General features: G+C 32.0%; 1 protein-coding gene across 3 annotated transcripts in view; it reads right to left on the bottom strand.

Moving 5' to 3' along the window:
- The window catches only part of LOC124365558 (RNA-binding protein 45-like), a 69219-nt gene that overhangs the window by 16441 nt on the left and 30138 nt on the right, over positions 1 to 22640 (bottom strand). For all 3 annotated transcript variants that reach the window (XM_046821558.1, XM_046821552.1, XM_046821563.1), the window contains exons 7-10: positions 22096 to 22217; positions 21906 to 22008; positions 21596 to 21752; positions 10036 to 10145 (exon numbers count right to left, since the gene is read on the bottom strand). In XM_046821558.1, the coding sequence (XP_046677514.1) occupies positions 10047 to 10145; positions 21596 to 21752; positions 21906 to 22008; positions 22096 to 22217 (481 nt within the window). In that variant the 3' untranslated portion in view covers positions 10036 to 10046. The remainder of the gene's footprint in view (positions 1 to 10035; positions 10146 to 21595; positions 21753 to 21905; positions 22009 to 22095; positions 22218 to 22640) is intronic.

Below are 22640 nucleotides of genomic sequence, written 5' to 3'. Positions count from 1 at the left end.
TTCAAAAGCTTTATCATAATCAGTTAAAGTTGATTTATTGGTGTATTTATTATTTGTTATCAATGAATAAATTCCCGCTCTATCAGAGACTTGTTGATAAGCAAGGTGGTTATGCAGTTTGAAGCAAGTGGTCTTTCAAATTGTTGTTTAAAAAATCACTGTGACACCAGCAGTCATCTGTCGCTCAGCTCCAAATTCGCCAGATATACAGTGTGCAAACACAGTTTATCACAGTCTTTATGTTTATTAATTATTCCAGACATGTTCTTTTCTATTATTTTTACTGGAGGTTGAACTCTCTCATACTTAAAATGTAATTCTTGACTGATACATCAAGTAAGGGCTTTTAAAATAATGCGAGCCAGTTTTGTTGTGCCTTGCATGTTAAGTGCAGACCATGGACAGTGTAGTGTAGTCGTCCCAAATGATTAAGATTAATAATGTAGACCACAAATCCTAGCAGCTATCTCCATGATGTAGTTATTTATTTTTTTTATTTGATCGTTTTCTGGCCCATTAAGAATTTTGTCATATCTATTAGGTACAGTACATAAGAAAACAGGCCTGGTTACAGTAAGCACTTTCATTTTACTTTCTAAACTCTCATAAATTTCTTTGAAGTTTTCTTTAGGACTGTCATTTGTTCCGCCAAGACTACCGAGAGTACTACTAGAGAGTACTAAAGGCCTACTTTCGTTATTCATTTTAGCTGAGTCAATGACTTATAGAAGAGTTGTGTTTGGTCTGACATAGCCAAAAGCATTTACTCTTCCTTCACTCAGTTCTGTAACACAGGTTTACACACAAAATGTAACATTCATTAAATAAGGTTTTTTTGTTTATTTTTAAGTTACAAAATCCAAAACTGAAAGCATAAATAGCCTACCACGTCTCAGTGTTTAGCAAGGCAAAATACATAAGAAACACCTATTTTGATCAATGTTACAGAAAAAAAATATTTTTTTGTAAACCTGTGTAATTTTTGGAGCAAGATTTTTACCTTGGCTGTCAGAGCAAACTGTAGCGTTGGTTTTTAATCTTTCTATTTTACTGGGTTTTGAGACTTTTTGGGTGTTTTAGAGTTGTTTGTTTTTTTACTGTTATGAAAAATATGCTGTGAGAAATTTATTTTGAGTTTAGGGTTTTACTGTTTACAACTCTTGATTTTTGAGTTGCACTTGCAGATTTAAATTTGTTTTCTTTTTAAAACTTACCATGTTTTATAATCATTAATGAAAACAACTGCATTGTTACTGATTTTACCTGTACACAAGTTGTAAATCACATAGGAAAGAAGAAAGCATTTTCGTATGATGTCAGACTGGGTTAAAATAGTTTTTCGAATAAACTCTGTATTTATTGTGTCCGAAGTCATTATATCGTGAATGATGGATTCCACTATTCAGCACATAAATACTCCACACATAAATACTCCACAATCACGATTGTTTGACTGCTAAGGCTAACCGCGTTTTAAAAATTTATTGGTATTGTCTTGATTAAGTAAGTATTTAGCTTGTTTGCAACCGTGAGAGCAGAACTTCGGTTGTATGTACCAGAAGAGTCAAAATGAAAAAAAAAAATTGTTCAGACCCAATATATACTACTGTACTCCAGTGTGAGCCACTATCAGATTGTGTTAGATTAACAGAGTCATTTATTAACCTATATAATTAATTGTAAAACCTATATTTAAGAAAAAAGGAAGTCCAAATGAACTTAGCAATTACCGCCCCATTTCGATCCTTTCTACATTTTCAAAAGTTCTTGAAAGGCTTGTGCTGACCAGACTTTCCAATTACCTGTCTGTCAATGGAATTTTACATGACCATCAATATGGCTTTCGTGAGGGGTTGTCTACAGTCAATGCAATTTTTAGTCTTCTAACTGAGGTATCAAACTCATTGGATAACAGGAATCACGTGTTTGGCCTATTTTTGGATCTTACGAAGGCTTTCGACGTTGTGGATCACGGGTTGTTGCTCAGAAAACTTGAAAACTTGGGTATTAGAGGGAAAGCTTTTGATTGGATTGCTTCTTATCTCCTGAACCGTAGACAGATTGTTGAAATTCCTTTTATTGATGATACAGGGTGCTTAAGAAAACAATTTTCTGAGGAGCGAGAAGTACGCACTGGAGTTCCCCAAGGCTCCGTACTTGGTCCTTTATTATTTTTACTATTCATAAATGACATCCATCGAAGCGTGAAAGGTTCCAAGTTGTTTTTGTTTGCTGATGATACCTCTTTGGTCATCTCTGGTTGCAATCGAGCCGAGCTTGAAATCCAAACCTTTGTTCAGGCCAGTAATTTGCTGCAGTGGTTGGGTGAAAACTCTCTGTTTGTAAATACATCTAAAACCAATTTTCTTGATTTTGGAATTAGAAAGTCTGCTAAAACGTTGATTGAATCTCAAAACATTATGATTGGAGAGTCAGAAATGTGTCCTTCTTTGAATGTTAATTATCTTGGAATTGTTTTGGATGATCAGCTAAACTTTTTTAGTCACATTGATAAAGTCACGAAAAAACTAAGCAGCTGCATATTTTTGATGTGTAGACTATCCTGTTTTGCTAGTGAGGAAATTCTTTTGCTTACTTACTATGGCTGTTTTTATCCTTACCTTTGCTATGGAGTCTCTATATGGGGATACGAGAGTAAGAAAACTCAATATGTTTTTCGTCTCCAGAAAAGAGCTATACGGATTATTTTCAAGTTGAGTCGTTCCCAGTCTTGTAGAGGTTTCTTTCGCAGTAATAATATCCTTACGTTCCCATCCATTTATATCCTTCAGTGTCTTTCTTTTTACAAAAAGTATCCCCACCTTTTTTCAGTCAACGTTAATCCAGCCCATAATTACTCCTTAAGAAAAAGAAACAACCTAATCCTACCCTGCCATAAAACATCTTTTTTTGAAAAACAAAGTCTTTACTCCTGCATCCGCCTTTTTAACTCTTTGCCATCCTGCTTGAAAATTGTTGTGGACGATAGGGAATTTCAAAATCGTCTGAAAAAATTTCTTATTTCGAGAGAATACTACAGTGTCCGGGAATACGTTGAGGATAATAAATTGTAGATCACTCCTGTTATATTGATTTGGTCTTGTTGTGTTTGATCTGTCAGTAGTCTATACTTTAAGTTAGGATATTATAATTTTCTTGACGAATGCCTATGCATGTTATGTTTTTGGCAAAAAATGAATTGATTGATTGATTGATTGATATTGGTAGAATGGTGTAACGCTTTTCCTTGATATTAAGTGGTTCTAGCATAAAATGGAAGTCATTTGTATATTTTATTGCATGGACAATGAGTGCATTGATTTTGATGCTTACTTATTTATCGAGAAACCTTTCATTTAACCCTCTAAGTGCTAATTAAATCACTTTAAAATGCTGGGCTGTTTTGAAGCAAAATACACGGTTTCTTAAAAGCCACTTTTTAGATACAAATATACATTCAAAGATCATGTGTTGTATATCATTCTTTTCAGAATAACATGTTGTAGGAAATAAAGATAATTCAAAACAATTACCACTTTTCTCTAAAAAAAAGTCTTGATGAATAGTATATAATTTTTTTTCTTTTTGTTTTTTTTTAGATGGTGAGGTTGTAAATGCGTTTTAAGACATTGTTATAATTATTTCAAAATATACAAATTGTTTCAAATTTCATTGTGAACAATAAAAATGTCACTTCAAAGCCTTTTGAACAAAAACTACACATAGAAAACATAAAAACTAAAACAATGTTCTGCACACCAAAATTTGCACAATGGACACATTCAAAGTAAACACTTCTCAAACAATATTGGTTTGGATGTACATATAACCTCACAAAAGCTAAATGTCTGTTATAATAACTATAAATAGTAAAAAAAAAATCTTGTTATGGTCCTTTTGTTTATATACATATTTATATTTGACTAAAGAAACTTAGTCAGAGTCAGATTCTGATTGCTGCGCTACCCTCTTTCTTCTGCCTCCCACTACAGGCCTCCTGAAGTGCTCTAAGGCACTGTAGCAACTCATAATAAAATAGAAAATACACACACACAAGAAGCAAGAATCTATCGCACAGTGAATAATAACACAAATCAAAACAATACATCGCGGCCGCCGAACGATAACTAACCTAGACGAAAACTACAACAAAGTACCGCGCGGTGAGCATGGCAACAGCTCACAAAATCAGCTGACTTTCTTTCTACCCAAAGGCTTACAAAATAGAGCCAGTGCGTAGAGAAATCTCTCCTACGTTGTACTATGAAAATTACAGAATAATTAAATAAATCGTTTTACGGCAATTTAACAAAAATGAACATATCGCACAGTGCAATAGTAGCACTTGGAAGGTTAACATTTGAAAATACGACTGAATTGTTTACAGCTTTAATTTTAGTCTATGTTTCAATACTTGAAATCTGTACAGAAGTTTCCACAGCGGAATCAGAAGAATTTGAACTAATGGTTGAGGCTGTTTCTGATAAAAAGTTATAGAGGTCATTCAGAAACAGAGTCAGAAACATTTAACTTCATACTCGTGTTTGACTTGGTTGATTTCTCACCCATAATAGTTTTCTTAATGCTTACCTTTTTTACTTGAGGTAAAATTAAAATCATCAAGTTTTAAATTTAAGTTTTTGATGTATTTTAATTTTAATGTACTCTTCCAGTTCTTTTTTTGACCTTAACACTTTACCACCAGGGGTTGTCACTTTTATATAAGTTAGTTTACCTCAATGTACTCCATTTTTCCTAACTGTTTCTTCAATTTTCCATCCTGAGAGAAGAGGCTTATTCGTATATTTATCATCCATAAAATTATTTTAATGTCCTAGTGACAATAAATAAGAGTATCTTATTATGAAAAAAGGCAGGTATTATTGTAAATACGATGTCGGCATTTATTAAATACATATAGTCAAAGTTATAAAAAAACACTATTAGTAGCTGAGAGAAAGTCTTAATGTTATCAGCTGTGTGACAGATGCACAACAATGAGCCTGAAAGTACACCAGTTGAGTCATTAACAGCTGATGGCAAGCTGTACAGGTTATCCCTTCACTGCCTGTGTATGCTTGGAAATCTAATTGTTGAAGTATTGCAGGAAACAACCTGCTGTAATCAAATTTCTGAGTTTATCATTGTGAAATAAAATAATTTTAGATCACAAAACGTCTTTTTAGGACATAGTCACAGATAATTATTGAAAAAGATTGTTTATCTTGGTATTGAAAATGAGTTTTCTATAGAAACAAACAAAAATGTGCAGTGATAAAAACATGTGCTTTATAGAAATTCTTACAGGTAATATTTATAATTATTTGTTTGAAACTAGAATAAATGTCAACTTCTAACTGTTTCAAAAATTAAAGAAACTTTACCACAGATTTTCCCACATGTTTTTGTTTATGGTTTTGCCAATGGAAATAGTTGTGCAGCTAAAAGTGAATATGAAAGACAATTTCCGAACAGAAGAACACCTACTCACATAACAATTGCATATGTTTTCGATAACTTACGAAGAAATGGATCTCTTCCAACCGTTAATTGTTTGAGAGAATGTCCTGTAATACAGCCTGTACGCGAACAAGATAATATCATTGACATGATACAAGGTGGTCCCCAACTTAGCACTCGCCGACTTTCAAATAGATTAACATATCTCATAGTGCAGTCAGGAGAACTTTGAAAGAAAATAACGTTTATCCATATCACTTACAAAGAGTTCAAAATCTTCATCCAGGTTACAGTGCATTAAGATTACAATTTTGTAGATGGGTCTTAGAAAATCGAAATAATGTAAGTTGTCTTTTATTCATGGATGAATTGATGTTTGCAAGATACAGAATTCTAAATTTGAAAAATAGTCACTGGTGGTCAACTGAAAATCCAAAAGCAGACATAGAGTTGAACTTTCAAATTAGATTTTCGATAAATGTATGGTGTGGTATAATTGGACCAGTTAATTGGCCAATTTGTTTTTGAAAACTGTCTTGAGTACAAAGACTTTATAGAGAATCAACTGCCAGTTCTACTTGAAGATGTACCACCTGAAAGAAGACATCAAATGACACTCCAAAATGATAAAGCACTGGTGGTACATTATTTACAAAATGTTAGAGGGCACGTGCAGATAAGTTTTCCAGGCAGATGGATTGGTCAAGGTGGACCAATTAATTAGTTCCTCGGTCCCCTGATTTTAATCCCTTAGATTACTATATTTGCAGTCATTTAAAACAACTTGTATATGCAGAACCAGTTCATTCCAAAGAAGAATTATTGAACCGAATTTTAAACGCTTGTGAACTACTTAAGAATGATCGAGATGCTATCAGAACAGCTACTCATGCTTTTTTAAATGCACTAGATAGTGCAAAAATTATCAAGGAAATAATTTTGAACATCATTTATAAGGTATGGAAATTGGAATAAAAGATTAGCAAACATCAGCAGTTTAAATGTTTTGTTTTTACGAAGAACGTTCATTTAATAAACAGATATTGGATTTTCTGTCTTATTTTTTGTATGTGTTAATTTAATTAAGCATTAATATTTTAAACTTTGTGTTTGTTTATTATTAGTTTCACTTTATTTTCTTCCTTTCCTAGAAAATCGGGCAAAATCTTTTGCTAGCCATAGCTTGGTAACAAAGCATCTCCAGATATATGTTTATATGAAGTTTTACATTATTTCGATGAGAGAAAGCCACCTGAGAAGTTTGTTGGGTTACTCGTTAGACACCCTGTATAAATTTGTGAATGCCTTCTGTAAGTCACCAACCAGAATGCTGTTAAGAATCTTCGTTGAAGTTTATTGGACATCTTCGATGGAGTTATCTCTTATGTCCCATTTTAGGTGAAGGAAAAGAAAGAAGTCCGGTGGAGCAATCTCTGGACTGTAGGAGGGGAAAGGTAATGTAACCACGTCATACTATGCTAGCTATCTCCACACCAAGAGCACGGTCTGGCATGGAGCATTGTCTGGTGTAGCTTGCAAAAGTGGGCGATGTCCAGCCATATGCAATTCAACTTTGCAACTTCTTGAGCACTTTCGTCAAAAACAAAAATTATGTGTAGCGTTTTTAAAGCTACATTGGTTGATTTTTTTTTATTAAAACTTAAATTAAATGAAACTTTTGGGAAAGAAATATTGGGATTTAATTTTAATTAGATTGTGAAAAGTTAGGATAAATACGAATATGTAATCCTTTAGCAAGTTAGTGCTGGTAACTTTAAATTATTAGGAAGGCGGTTCACTGCCTTGATGAGAACTTGTACTGCAGTTACGTCAGATCTGAGAGGGCTATTGTTTCTCAAGTTGGATACGGCTGGGCCAATGAGAGAACTCGGCCACGGATGTCCATTACAAGGGAGTGGAAGGGGAACTATAAAAACTGCGAGTTCATAATTTTCTGCGCCTTTTGGTAATATTGTGAGTTAGTTAATGACAGTGCACGCCGCGTTTCTCACCAAATTTATTGTACATTATATTGAAATAGTCTTCCAGATCTGATATTAAATTAATTTTGTTGTCTTTTTTATAGAAAAAAAAATAAATTTATCAAAACTTCAGAGCAATCTGCATAACTGATTCTTGATGAACAATAAAGCACAAAAGAATCAAACAAGTTACATTTGGTTCAAACTTGCAAGAAAAGTGAATTAAAATTGAACTTTGTTAATAACTTTTGACTGAATTTTGGAAATTTAGTAATTTATTAATATTTAATTTGAACTGTTTTATTGTGAATTTTTTTGATTGGAAATTAATTGAACTTTAATAATTGTGTGAGAGAGTTGTCTCTGAATTGCAAAGACTTGAAAGTTAAGGTACAACTAGTGGAAAGAGAAGTTTGATTTTTGAGTTTTTATTGAACTTAGTTAGAAGTGAACAATTTTTATTTTAGATATTTCCAAGTGGTATTTGATTTTTATTTGAAAACTTTATTATTTTATTTCAGAAGAGAGCTCTGATTTTTTAAATTTGATATATTTGACTGAAATTTTTATTTCTTGTCAAAGGACCTTTTTAATATTACTACTTGGTTTGTCAATTCTTTTATGGAAAATAGAGAGTGATGAATTTCTGAAGCATTGAACTATTTAATTTGCCATTTGAAAGAAATCATTAATTTTATTTAGAACTGTGATTTTAATTTTAGACAAACCAGTAATAGTTAAAAATTTAGTAATAAATTTTACTGAATATACACTCGGAGCTTACAAATCAAAAAAATATTTTATATCGTCTTGGATGTCTGATTGATAATTTTATTCATAATATTCTGGAATATTAATATCTATAATCCAAGTTGTTATATTAGGCTTTCTTAGATTTTCAAAGGGATAAAATGAACGGTATACAGAAAAGGTTTAACTTCTGCCACATTTTCATTGGACTTTGATATTGACAGAAAACTAGAGCATTGGTCATCTATGACAAACTTTGTACCCTCCCAGAACAACTTATGCGACTCAAAAACACTAGCTCATGGCAGTACCACTATAGGTCTACTTGAGCAGAAAGTTTTTGTGACAGTTTTTCCCAAGTTCAAAGCAAAACTTTATAACATGTTCCATGGCAACACCACTTAACATTGGTTCACAAGAAACACTTTGCTCAACACTTGCTTTTGCTCCACAGGCCCACATACAACTACAGTTATTTCTTGTTCCTAAAGGTCCGCCACACCATGCCTAACCAGTTGGCCTCCCTTCCGTCGGTTTTCTTGGCCTACAGAAAATCACTTCTAACTACTTTTGTATCACATTCTGTATTTTGTGTGTTCTTAACATATAAGTTGCATATTTTTTAGATTAAAGTTATTAGTTTCATATGAGATAAAGATGAACTATGACCTGAAGTGTACCAACACATTGTATGTGACTAAAACTGAGTCAATGGATAATATAATTAAATTTCTCCACTGAAAATCCACCAAATACATAAATGCGGAGGTACACCAATAAGGATTTAGTATCATCTAGTATCTACCCTGTTCTTATCTGTCTTTTTGTAAAATTTATAAACAGCTGATGGTTGAGTAGTGTAAGAAAACAGGATGGGTAAATTATACTTTAGAAATGGTGGCAGGCATGGGAGAGATGACTAATAGCAGAGGCGTGAGTTGGGCGATGCAACATAGTGGAGGTTGTTGAGGGAGGGTGAATCATCTCAAAGACATGTTATTCGCCCAGCCAGTCACTACAGCGATACATTATGCATCCACTCTTTTGTTCAAAGGTGGAGGAATATAAACTATTTAGCTCTGTAATTTATATACACATTATCATTCATGGTAATGATATATCATTATATCAAACCGTTTCGGTGGACCCCAGACTCCAGTTTTGGTTGACCCAAATTCAATAAACTTTAGGAGCATTGCAATTTTGATCAAAAAGCATGTTTTGGTAAAAACAGAATTATCATCTAAGAAAATTAAAGTTATTAATAAGTCCTTTGTTTTATTTCCATTAAAAAAGTGAAATGTCATATTACCAAGCTATACACAAATACATAAACCTATTAATATATGCGGCATTTGAAACTGAGCAGCTGTCCGTTTATCTTTAAAACCAAAAGCAAATCAACATAGAGTATAATGAAATTTTAATTGTTAATTGTTGTGGAACCTATTTCCATTATTTTTAACCGAATTAGCAACAAATATTAGAACCTTTACAGCAGTATTATGATATGTATTTTTTGTTCATATTTATAATTTTCCACCTTTCTGCCATTAAGAACACAGTTTTGATAACCTAAAAGATAGAAGAAATACCATCCATTTTTATATTTTATTTTGATAAAAAGTTATATCCCAACCTATTCCATCCCAACTAAAAAATTTTTGTTCACCCCCTGATTTTAAACACACTAGTATAAACATTTTTCATATTTCAATGAACTCCAGCAAAAAACATTTGCATCAGTATTAACTTTTAACCATTCAGTTCCTTCAGGGCTGACTTGTATGATATAAAGCATGACAGCATGGGTGGCAAGGTAAAACATAAGACCATACATTACCAGTTGCCAGTTCAGTCATAGTTAGTGCGAGGCCGCTTGCGATCCTCTCTCTGCGGCTCAGCTATCAACACCTTGAGCTTCATTCGGTACAGTTCTTGTCCATTTAGTGTCTGACAGCAAAATCCGAGAAAGGTTAGTTTTAACTTTGTATAAAACCTTGTATCAGATAAATGTTTAATGTATACACAAATTCAAATTACACAAGACGTTTTAAGACACTACAATGCAGGATTTTTCATAGCCCCAACTACTCCAAGCCATGAGTTACTCAGTGTACCATCACCAGCATCATGAATCAGCCAATCGGTCATTATTATTTGCCATTTTTTCGAGGTTACTTTTTAAAATATAGTAAAATGATAATTGTACAAAATTATAGAAATTCTTATTTCAATATTGTTCTTTAATAACTGTTTACAATGTGTAAAATAAAAACAAATATTCATAATTAGGCTGGGCCTACAAAGTTCACCCAACTAAGTGTGCTGCTTGTGATACACTATTTTACACTTTTTATACATTAAAAACTAGACATATAATATAATTTGTATTGACAAAAACAGTGGTCTGCAATGAATAAAATGTAAAACTAAACCATTTAAACAGCAGTAAACATTCTGTTTCATAATGTTGGTACAATCAGTTAATACAAATCATCTATTCTGTTACCAGAATTGTTATTCAAAACCTTATTCAAAATTTCCAGTTTTACTGGTAAAACATTGTTGTTCCTGTATTGTTGTATGTTAAATGATATGTCTGCACATTGTTTACAGTTGTATGTCACTGCCTAAAATAGGAGTGTTATTTCTTTGAAGTAGTGACTATATCTGTGTTTGTAGTGAATTGTATTACAGTTTTGTTTTGAAAAGTTAATAGTTCATATTATTTAATGTTTGTTTATAAAAGATTAAAAAATAACTAAAGGAGTTTATAACACACACACACACACACACACACACACACACACACACACACACACACACACACACACACACACGTCCACACACACACACACACACACACACACACACACACACACACACACACACACACACACACATTTATGTCAATTAACAATCAATCCTGTTATCAGTAAACTCAATGATTTAAAGATATTTGTGTTAAATATTAGAAGTTTGAGGAAACATTTCGATGAACTATGTATTTATCTTCAGAGTTTACCAGAAACATATAATTGAATATTGTTCTCACATGTCTGGATTAAGAGCGGTGAGGAAGACAGGTATCAGTTGACGGGCTATGACATGTTGCTACAACCGAGACAAGATGGACAGGTAGGCGGAGTCTGTATGTACGTCAAGTCTACACTGCGGTACGCTTATCAGCTGACCCTTGTCCCCACGGCCGAGATAATTGAACTGGTGCTCAACGTCACCCACAACAATCATAACCTCCAGATATCCGTGTTTGGCATTTATAGACAGTGTAAATTTACATTTAACCAATTCAAGACTGATTTTGATTATATTTTGAGTAAGACAATTAATCCTACCATTATTGTAGGATAATAATAATTCATCTAAAGAGTATTTAAATTTAATTTCGTCATTCGGGTTTGAGAGTTTAATTAACACACCTACTAGAATTGTAAATAATAGTCAGTCTTGCATAGATCATGTCCTTGTAAGAAATTCTTTAAAAATCAAAATTGAGTCTAATGTTGTCTGCTTCATATTACTGACCATTATGCACTAAATATTTCTATGTCTCAGATTGTAAACATTGCAGAGCGCCCAAAATACTGTAGCTTATTGGATTACGTAATGTTTAGGAGGCAGTTACAGATGGCTAACTGGAATGATGTTTATGATGTAAATGATGTTGATTTATGTGTATCAAATTTTTACAAAATTTATAATGCCTGTTATGTTGCCTCCTGCAAACTAAAAAAGCTAAATGGTATAAATAGGAAAAGAAATGTGTGGGTTACAGATCAATTAATTAGATTAATTAATAGGAAGAATAACTTGTATAAAATGTACTGTAGGAATAAATGTAATTTAGTTTTAAGGGATGAATATAATAATTTTTCAAAATATGTTACTGGACAAATTAGGAGGGTTAAAATGAATTATTATTCTTCTCTTATCAATGACTGTAAGAACATTATTATTATTCTGTATCGATTTAGCTGTTGAAAGACATATTAGCTCGATGGTCAATGCGTCAGATAAATATAAATATACAGTGGCTATTTACCTTGACTTTCAAAAAGCATTCGATGATGTACTAGACATAGACATTTTTATTAAATAAATTCAGATACTATGGTTTTGGTGGTTTGGCTCTCACATGGTTGAAATCTTTTTGTAAGGGGAGGAAGCAGGTTGTTAAGATTAATAATGTTATGAGTGATTCCTTAGAATTGTACTTTGGCACAGCTCAGGGTGGTGTTTTAGGGCCGTTTATTTTTTCAGTTTATATAAATGACCTGTTAGACTATCACTAGGCAATAGGCAATCACTGCAGATAAAAATTAGAAGTGATCTGCATAAGGTTTCGCAATGGTTGTCATCTAATCGACTTTTGATAAATTCTTCTAAATCTAAATGTATAGTTTTTTTGACTATCACTTCACCAATGAGCAACATAGACATGACTTTAATTTATTTTGTCATAAGCATCAGTGTATTTATAATTGTACTTGTAGTAATATTGAGGTAGTAAATTATGTTAAATATTTAGGGCTGTACATAGATAAACGCCTTAGATGGGACCATCACATAGACTTTCTGTCCAAAAAGTTGAGAAAGGTTAATTATGTACTCTACCACTTAACCAGTTAAAAAATGTTTACCTTTCAAGGTTTGAGAGTCTCATTAGGTTCGGATTGATTCACTATGGTGGAACTTATATTACCTATCTAAATAGTGTAATTGTGAATCAAAGACATGCCTTAAGATTAATATACAATGTAAGACGAATGGACAGGATGAGTTAACTTTTTTCCGAAAATAATATTTTAACCTTTAAACAACTATACCAATACTCTATACTCATTACAATATCTAGTCAGAACTTACTACTAAAAATTCCGTTTGTAACCAAGGAATCGAGTCGGCATCAATTTTGTTGTATAGGTCCTAAAATATACAACAATTTCTTGCTGCATTGTGAACAGAGCATTATTTTTGAAAAGAAAAATTAAAAGCTCTGGAATATGTCAAGAACTTGCCTCTTGATTGATAAAATAATTGGTGTAACGAAATGTCTTGTCTCTGTTATATAGTATATAGTTGTGAATGTTATCTTATTGTAATGTGTATATATATATATATATATATATATATATATATATATATATATTTATTTGTTATATAGTTATTTGTTGCAATCATATTATCACTGAGTCTGGCCTGTTTGACGCTCTGTATATGTCTTATAGTTTGTTTTTATTGATTTATTATTGTGTCATGCACTGTTTGTTTCCTCTGTAAATGTATGAATTTATTTATTTATATGGATTGTTAATATATTTATTTGAATTGTTAATATGTTTTGATCATATTAACTGTTATTATATTTATTTATTAAAGTTATTAATATATTAATTAGTTTGCATTGTTAATATAATTATTTGTAAAATTAAGAATTTGGATAATTATGCATGAAATGTAATATATGTTCTTTCGCTATAATTTAACGGTGGTAATGATTGGTTACTTTAAATAAGGATCTAGGCGTCAACTGCGCCCCCGCACGCGCAGTTCTTCGCCTTGGGGGATGAAAGTGTATGTATGTAATTGTATTATATTTTCCTGAATAAAGTGATTTTGAACTTGAACTTGAACACACACACACACACACACACACACACACACACACACACGCACGCACACACGCGCGCGCACACACACACACACACACACATTAAATTGTATGAATGGCAATAGCCTTATTTAATTTCAATAAACATTGAATCACAAAAAGTACTTGCTCCGCCGGGAGTTGAACCCGGATCTCTCACTTGCCAGGTGAATGTGATACCATTACACCACAGAGCCCTTACTTTTTACGATTCTATTATTTTGTATTTGGCCGTATCTGTCACATATGCGTTTAAATAAGCAAACTAACATATGATCGGAAGACCAAATACCTGTCAAACGACTTTTATTTACATTAAATTGTATAAATGGCAATAGCCTTATTTAATTTCAATAAACTATATATAAATATTCAAACCATACACACACTCTCGTGTGTGTGAGAGGATTGAAGTTGTAAATAGTGTGAAATACCTAGGATTAGTAATTGATAGAAATTTAAAATGGGACTGTTATGCAAATTATCTTATCGGCAAACTAAGAAAAATTAATTACTCACTGTATCATATGAGGGGATTTCTGAAACCACAGCATTTGAAGAATCTATACTTCTCATGGTTTGAAAGTACGATGAAATACGGGATTATCCATTATGGTGCTACTTATGAAACAATTTTGAAACAGGTAATATTATTACAAAGGTTTGTAGTACGTAATGTGTACCATCTAAAAAAATTTGATAGCGTTTCACATCTCTTCAAACAAGAACATATTCTGACCTTTTCTCAGTTATACAAATTGAGCTCAATTATGTATATTAGAAAGAATATGGAAAGATATAAGTTGAGAACATGTCCTGTGAGTACTCGCTTATCTAATGTGATTGCTATTGAGACTCCCATTTATTTCAAAGAGATAGGAAGGAAACAGTTTTGTTATTCAGGAATAAAATGTTTTAATAAATTCGTATCACATTTTGGAAATTATATATTAATGGAACGGAAACCTAAATTCAAAATGAAAGTTTTAGAATATATTAACATTGGATCATAATGGACTCTTTGTGTATGTATATATGTATGTATGTGTATGTGTATATATATATATATATATATATATATATATATATGTGTGTGTGTGTGTATATGTATAATTTATATTTATTTATATAATATGATTTGTACTATCTAATAATTTTTTTTATATTTGTTAAATATAGATTTATAGATTGTTAAATATGTATTGTTTTATAGATTTTTATATAGATTTAATATTAACAGAAAAGCACGTTTCCTGAATGTATTTATATAAATTTGTATGTGTTTTTCCTGTTTATTTATTTATTATTTTATTTATGTGTTATTTATAATGTTATGTTGTTTATGTCATTATAGATTTTTTCTGGTTTTGTTAAAGAAAGTATTTGTTGTTATTGTAATGGAATTAGAGGTTATAGAAATCTGTTAGTATTAATAATATTCACTGTTACAGTACTTGTAAGGTTTGTAAGGTTGTAATTGTGGGATTGAGTTATGGAATAGTAGCTGATAATATAAATGAAAACCAGCGAATAAAGGACTAAAGGACTGTAAAGGACTAATTGCCAACGATACAAAAGACAATATAAAATTAAATGAAACAGTGTTTTTCATTTCGCACGTGCTATACATAGCACATGAAATGTATGTATTGCACTGTAATTTAATACGAATAAAGAATTTTTGAACTTGAACTTGAACTTGAACACACACACACACACATTGCTGTATGTATGAGTGTACCTGTTCCAGTATTGAGGTTGTGGATAGTGTGAAGTATCTGGGCTTATATGTTGATAGGTATTTGAAATGGGACCACCACATCAACTTTCTATTGAAACGGCTAAGGAATGTAAATTACTCTTTATACCATCTTTAGCAGCACCTTAAAGATAAACACATGAAGCAACTGTATTTTTCTTGGTTTGAGAGTATATTAAGATTTGGATTAATACACTACGGTGGAACATTTAAAACAATTTTAAATCCAATAATAATGACGCAAAGACACGCATTGCGCATAATGTTTGGTTTACAAAGAACAAACCGAATTAGCCATATTTTTAAAGAACATAATATATTAAATTTTGACCAGCTGTATAAGTTTTGCTTGTTAATGCATGTACATAAATATTTAGATCACCATAAAATCAAAGCCGTAAATAGAACAACAGGCAGTTCCAGGTTTTATCAACTTGAATTGCCTCTTTTTGGTTCAGTTTCCTCTAGATGCCAGTTCTGCTACATGGGCCCAACACTTTTTAAAAAGTTCATAGCCTATTATGGCAATGAATTATTTTTTGAGAAAAAGCCTAAAGTAAAAATGAAAGCATTAACTTATGTCACTGAAAGCGTGCCAGATTGAGAGCAGAGTTGCTTAAATCGCCCTATTTATTTATTCATTATCTTTTCTATCATATACTTTTGTATTTATTATAGAATAAAGCATACGTGTTCTATAATTCACTTTTACTGTACTTGTTATAAATTTATAGTTTTATATCGTTGTTATTATTTATTTGTTATAATATCTATAGATTTATCTCGTTGTTATTGTTTATTTGTTATAATATCTATAGATTTATCATAATGTTAATTATTTATTGTTAAACATTGTATTCATACATTTATTATATTGTTACTGTTCATTTGTTATGTATTTATGGATTCATATGTTGCTTATTTATTATTATACATTGTTAAAATTAGAGTTATTGTATAGGGTAATTGTGCAGAATCGGTGAGAGGTAATTGATTAATCAATTTCATGTGTAGTTTCAATGTATCTTTGTTGAATATTTAGCGTTGTTAATGCATAGCACGATGGATTATACAGTAAATACCTCAATTCTTACAGTAAAAGTTTAAATTTCAGTCTGCAAAAAATCAACAAATTTATACTTGTAATATAGAATGGACTGTTGCATGAGGACTGCCAGCATCAAACAGTAATGAACAATAACATAGATTAAGATGTTCCCGTGCGCACCTAGCATGGTGCATTGGGAAAATACATTGTGAAATTATGAATTTTTTTGAATAAAGATGGTTGTGAACTGTGAACTGTGAAAACACACACACACACACACACACACACACACACACACACACACACACACACACATAGGAATCCATACAAGAAGAAGAACATACACCCATACAACACCCATACAATTTTGATAACTTACAATAAACATTTGTATAAGTCAATAAATTTTAAAATTAAGTTAAACTAGCAAGCTATTTTAGAGTTAACATTAACATAAAATAAATTATCATACAAACAAGATAGAAATACATAAATTATTGTAAAATTGAATCATCAGACAAAATAAAGTAATTTCTTTAGAACAAATACCACAGAATACATTAAATCTTAATATAAAAAACAAGGAGATTACACAACAACAAAGTAAGTTTATAACACCTTGAGTTATAAAGTGAATTTAGATCAGCTGGTGACTTTACAATAATGGAATTTATTCTTTTGAATCATGACTTGATATGAGACTGAGAAGAACCTTTTTCGTCAAGAAATTTATTTAAAAAAACACAAAGTTAATCAACATTAGAGTTATTAACCCTCCAGCTGGTATGAAACGAATTTTCGTCGCCAAAGTAGACATGTACAGTTATTGAAATTTTAGGCAATTAAAGTCATATAAATGATTTTTATTTGATATATTCTGGAACAGCATTAACTATAGTACCGATTTACTGTTCTTACTTCGATTATTGTCTTCTTTGTTTACCGTAAAACATCGTTCTCTATGGACAGCTGACGTGAACGTAGTACGGGTCAACCACATTGTTGTGAAACTGTAAACAAGTGCCGGGTTTTGTGTTTGAGGTTACGAATCCAATAGTATTTGTGGAAATTGTATTTTATAGTGTTTTAGTGTTGTTATTATTGTTTTTTAGCTTTCTTAGGTTATAGTTTTAGTATGGGTGAAAACTTTAGAGACCGATAAATCTAGTGACGCTGAGTGAAAAGTGAAACTTTGTATATATTGTACATATGTAAATAAGATAAGATTAAAATTTATTATTTTATTTTTTTTTTTTTTTATCTGTCATACTTATGTAAGTAAAAATGCAGTCATGAGATTATGTTTACCCACGAAAAATAATATTTATTTAGAAATCTACGCATTTTTGAAAATAAGTAAATACACGTGATTTTTCATACAAAGCCCTGTAACACATACGTTTTGAGGTAAAAGTTACAATAATTATATATTTTTGGAATCAGGACAAAATTTTGAATAAGTTATACATTTTCAGTTTTGATGTAAAGCTTATTGCTAAGCAGTTACTCAACGGAATATTTACAAAAATAATGTCCAAAAAAATGTTTTCTTACATTTTGTAAAAATAACAAAAATATGTTTCTATGGAAACAATAGGATATTGTTATTATAATGCTCTCCATATAGTTGTGAATACATTGACATATAATAGTTTATATTTGGACTAACAGTTATGAAATGTGATAAGAAACGTCTGCAAGGCTGTTAAAATAGTCGCCAGTACAGAGTGACACCATTGCCAGTTCTAGGGTTAAATACAGTCATACATTTTATTATTTTCGTTAAATTGGTGAATCTCGATTTTTGTAAAAGAACAGAATAGACATTTACTGGATTATGACCACTCGAATATTGGATGGCAACCCAAACTCTCAAATCTTCAAGGATCAACATTGCCAGTATTAAATCCATACTAAACCGACAGGGATGATTGGAAGATGAATAAATGTCAATGGAACACACAAAGTAAAACTGGATTTGAACTCAAGTAAGATCTACCCAATTTATGATTCCAAATCTTTCAAAATTTAAACCTCTTTTTTTGTATAAATTCAAACCTAACATGCACAAAAACTTTTTCTATGTTGGATATAATTTTTTTTTATGTGCCCATGGCAGTATAATTCATGAAACCCTGTATCATACATATGACAAATAAACTCGATAATAATTGTAAATCAAACGTTTATTTATTTATATCAATAGCTAGTTAAGCAAGGGCAAAGAACGAGTTAATAAATAAATAAAGCAAAAGAAAAATTAATAATTGTTTAAAGTTTTCTATTAAACTAATCATAAAAATGGCTAACCCAGTCAATTAAAGTTTGATCAATTCGTCAGTGACAATATGAATGCATCTTTTTCAACTTCATTAACACCAGGAAGTAAACCTTATGACAGATATGGAGGATGTGATTCTACACAATGTTAGTGACAGTGAGCCAGAGAATAAAAGTTATGCATGTTAGCGATATGAAAACACTATAAACTTAGAAACATACCACCTAATCTGCAACAACAGAATAGTGGTTGGTTTGACATAACTAATAATGACATTGGTTCTACTCACACAATCACTATATATAATGCCAACCAGGGTCCTAACTTGCCCGTTTTTTGACGACGAAACAAACCCTATAGACTATTTTTATCTGTACTTCAACGAAGATTTATTGTCTTACATATGTGACGAAAGTAACCATTATGCTACCAGAAGGAAGAGCGAAAGCAATTCTCTGATAGAAAGCATACATAAATGGAATAATTTTTCTGTCTCTGATCTCAAATTTTTTCTAGTGACCATAGTAAACATGGGTTTTATGCATCTTCTGAGTACTGAAACATATTTTTCCACTAAGTGGACATAAATAGTGCAATTTTTCTGTGATATATTTTCTAAGAATGATTTCTGAACATTTTTTGGGACCTACACTTCACATGTTCAGCATCCCAAGACAAGAAAGAAAGATTACTTTTATTAGCCCAAAGCAGACCACACGAAAAAATGTGTAAACTATTTTTCTTACTCTGTAATTTTGTACCAATCGATGAAAATTCCATCTCGTTCAAAGGAAATGTTAGTTTCAGAGTGCAACCCTCAAAACCCAGTCAAGTTTGGCATGAAGGTATTTGTTGTTTCAGACTGTACATTTATGATTTTATACAATACTTTGGGAAGGAAGAACTGATCCCTGGTACAAATATACTGAAAACTACCCAAATAGTAAAAATTTTCACTTTTATCTGAGTCTGTGCAATTGCAACATTAATCTGTACCAAATCTGGACAGAGATGCTAACTAGATCTCGAATTCCAAAGCACCTAAAGACACAATGTACAAAAATGAAAAAAGGGGAATTAATTTCTCATTGAAAATGAAACATTTTAGTTTTGTGCTGGAAAGATGAACACATTGTATCATTGTTTGAACACATTATATGAACACTTTTCTGACCATTTTTTTTCGTCTTAGCAATTTATAAGGCAAACTAAAAAGTGGTGAAGGAAAATTTGTTTTCTAACTTTTGGAAGTGGTTTTGGTAAACGCATACTTATTATATAAAGCCAAACAAGCCCAATACAACTATAAACCAATGACGCATGTGGACTAAGAAATAGCCTCATTCAGAACCTTATCAGAGAAAGAGTCTCAAAACAAAGAAGAGGACACCAGGAAGTAAACCCCAAGGACTGCCTGAAGAACAGCTGGAGGGACATCACTTCCTATAGAAGAACACAAAAGGCACAATATGTATTGTATGTTTGAAAAAGGGACTTTGAAAGGAGACTATTTACTTTTGTAAGACATGTTCTTCAAACACAACTCTACCTACATATAAGTGATTCAAAGTGTTTCAGACTCAGAACACTTTTTGAAATTAGTGAATTCTATGTTTTAAATTGTCATACATTTTAATTTTAGTAAAAAATATAAAAAAAACCTTTAAAAATGGGGCTTTATATTTTTTATCCAACAATAACTTCAGAAACCTAAATTCAAATAAAACTTTAAAAATTTCAAATTGATTTTAATAGTATTAGCACACTAGAGGGAAGTACAGATTTTTGTACTCAGCATTCTAAGGGTTCTTATAATAATGTAATTGTAATTTCTTATACCAAGTACATCCTGTTTTTAAGATGGGTATAACAGCAGGTGTTTCCCATCGAAGTTCAGATATGAGAGAGTACCCAAACAAACTGGAATTATTTTTTAAAACCTATATATTTTATTTATTTCATTTTGAATTGGCAGAAAATATGGATCAGTTTCAAGCTGTTGTTTCAAAACAAAACATATTTCATCTCCCGTTGCTCCTTTTGATTGTCAATCTGAATTCAAGGAACAAACTTGGCAGCAACCCTTTTCATCCCCAAATCTTCAGTTAAAATTCACTGAACTGAGCTCTAAAACAATCCACTAACATCTCACAATTGATCGATCATCTGTTGACAGTTTCTCAGCATAAGCTCTAAAATTTTACAACGTTTACTTTAATTCAGGCAGCTAATAGACGTCCAGGTGGTTTTTCATCGATCAACATGTCACCATTTTAAAATTGAGCATAACTACTTGTACACTTCAGTTTCTTCCCATAACGTCATCTTCGTCAGCTGTTTCAACATTAAAACAGTTTCAGCAGCATTTTTACACAATTACAAGTAGAAAATAAAATTTCAAAGCTGCACATTGTTTACTAAACTTGTCATCACTAAAAACGAACACAGAACAAACTAGCACTAGCAAAAATAATCACTGCAAATGAACAGAATAAGCCAGGTCGACAACACAGGTGGCATTGAACTGCAATCAGTTGCGCTATACATGTATAACAGCAGAAATGAATACTACTCGATCTCCGCCCACAGCAATGATATTCCAGTTACTTTTGGGTACCATCTTGTATTGATAGTATGTTACCTGCATGGCTTTATGAGCTGAATCCTTGTCAGAGTATTTGGCGTAGCCGCAGTTCTTGCCATTGAGGATGTAGAGCTCGATAAGGTTTCCGAAGCGGCTAAACACATCCCAGAGAGCATCCTGAGGTGGCAGACCAGGTTCACACACCACAAATAGTCTGTACAGATATAACCAACTGTATTAGTATTGCTCCCTCAAAAACTGTTAGTAACTATCTACTGAACAAGTCCTAAAAAGATCATTTATGGATATACAGTACTAGTGTCCCAAAAACTATGACACGAGATTTGTTTGTATCAAATAAGCTTACCGTTCCTGAGGAACACTGCCAGATGGAGCCAGGGGCTGAGGAGGGGGCAGCTTGGCAGAGCACCGGAAGGCTTCCAGATGATTGGGGTTGGTAGTGAACGGTGCTGAAATACAAACATGTGTATGTTACAAACAATATGATCAAACTCTCCCAGACTCACTGCTTCTATAACTGGTAAGAGGAAACTCACTGGAAATGCCGGCAGATTTGATGAGCCTCGTAGCCTCATTCAGACTCTTATTGAGACTCTCCACCTGTTGCATCAAGTTCGAGATTGAGTGAGGCCCTTGGCGTTGTCTGTCCAATGCAAGCCTAACAAACAACCAGAACATTTTATGCAGTTCAGTGGTTTATTCTTGCAAATATAATGATGGTAGTAAAATGGTTTCACTCCACATTATGATAATTCCATGTATCAATTTAATAAACAAAAACTCACATATTATTCCAGATGCTGTTGAAACTTGGCCCATTGTTCTCTTTTTAAAGGTAATCAACCATTTCAAAATTCATATCTCTTGTTTTCATATTCAATATTTTCCAGAGTTATACAATTTTTGAGTTTTGATAATGGGATGTTGTAAAACCAGACTTGGAATAGTTTTAAAACATAATTAACACATTCACGACGTCGTGTACCCCATCGGGTACAAGCGATCTTTCACACCGATCTTCTTTCCTAAAATGTGTTGTGCGCCTGTTGGGATACATGGTCTTAAGCATTTTCATATGAAT

The sequence above is a fragment of the Homalodisca vitripennis genome, chromosome 1 (genome assembly GCF_021130785.1).
Source record: "Homalodisca vitripennis isolate AUS2020 chromosome 1, UT_GWSS_2.1, whole genome shotgun sequence".
Taxonomy (NCBI): Eukaryota; Metazoa; Arthropoda; class Insecta; order Hemiptera; family Cicadellidae; genus Homalodisca; species Homalodisca vitripennis.
Note: the sequence above shows the minus strand (reverse complement) of the source record. Positions and strands in the feature narration are given on the sequence as shown.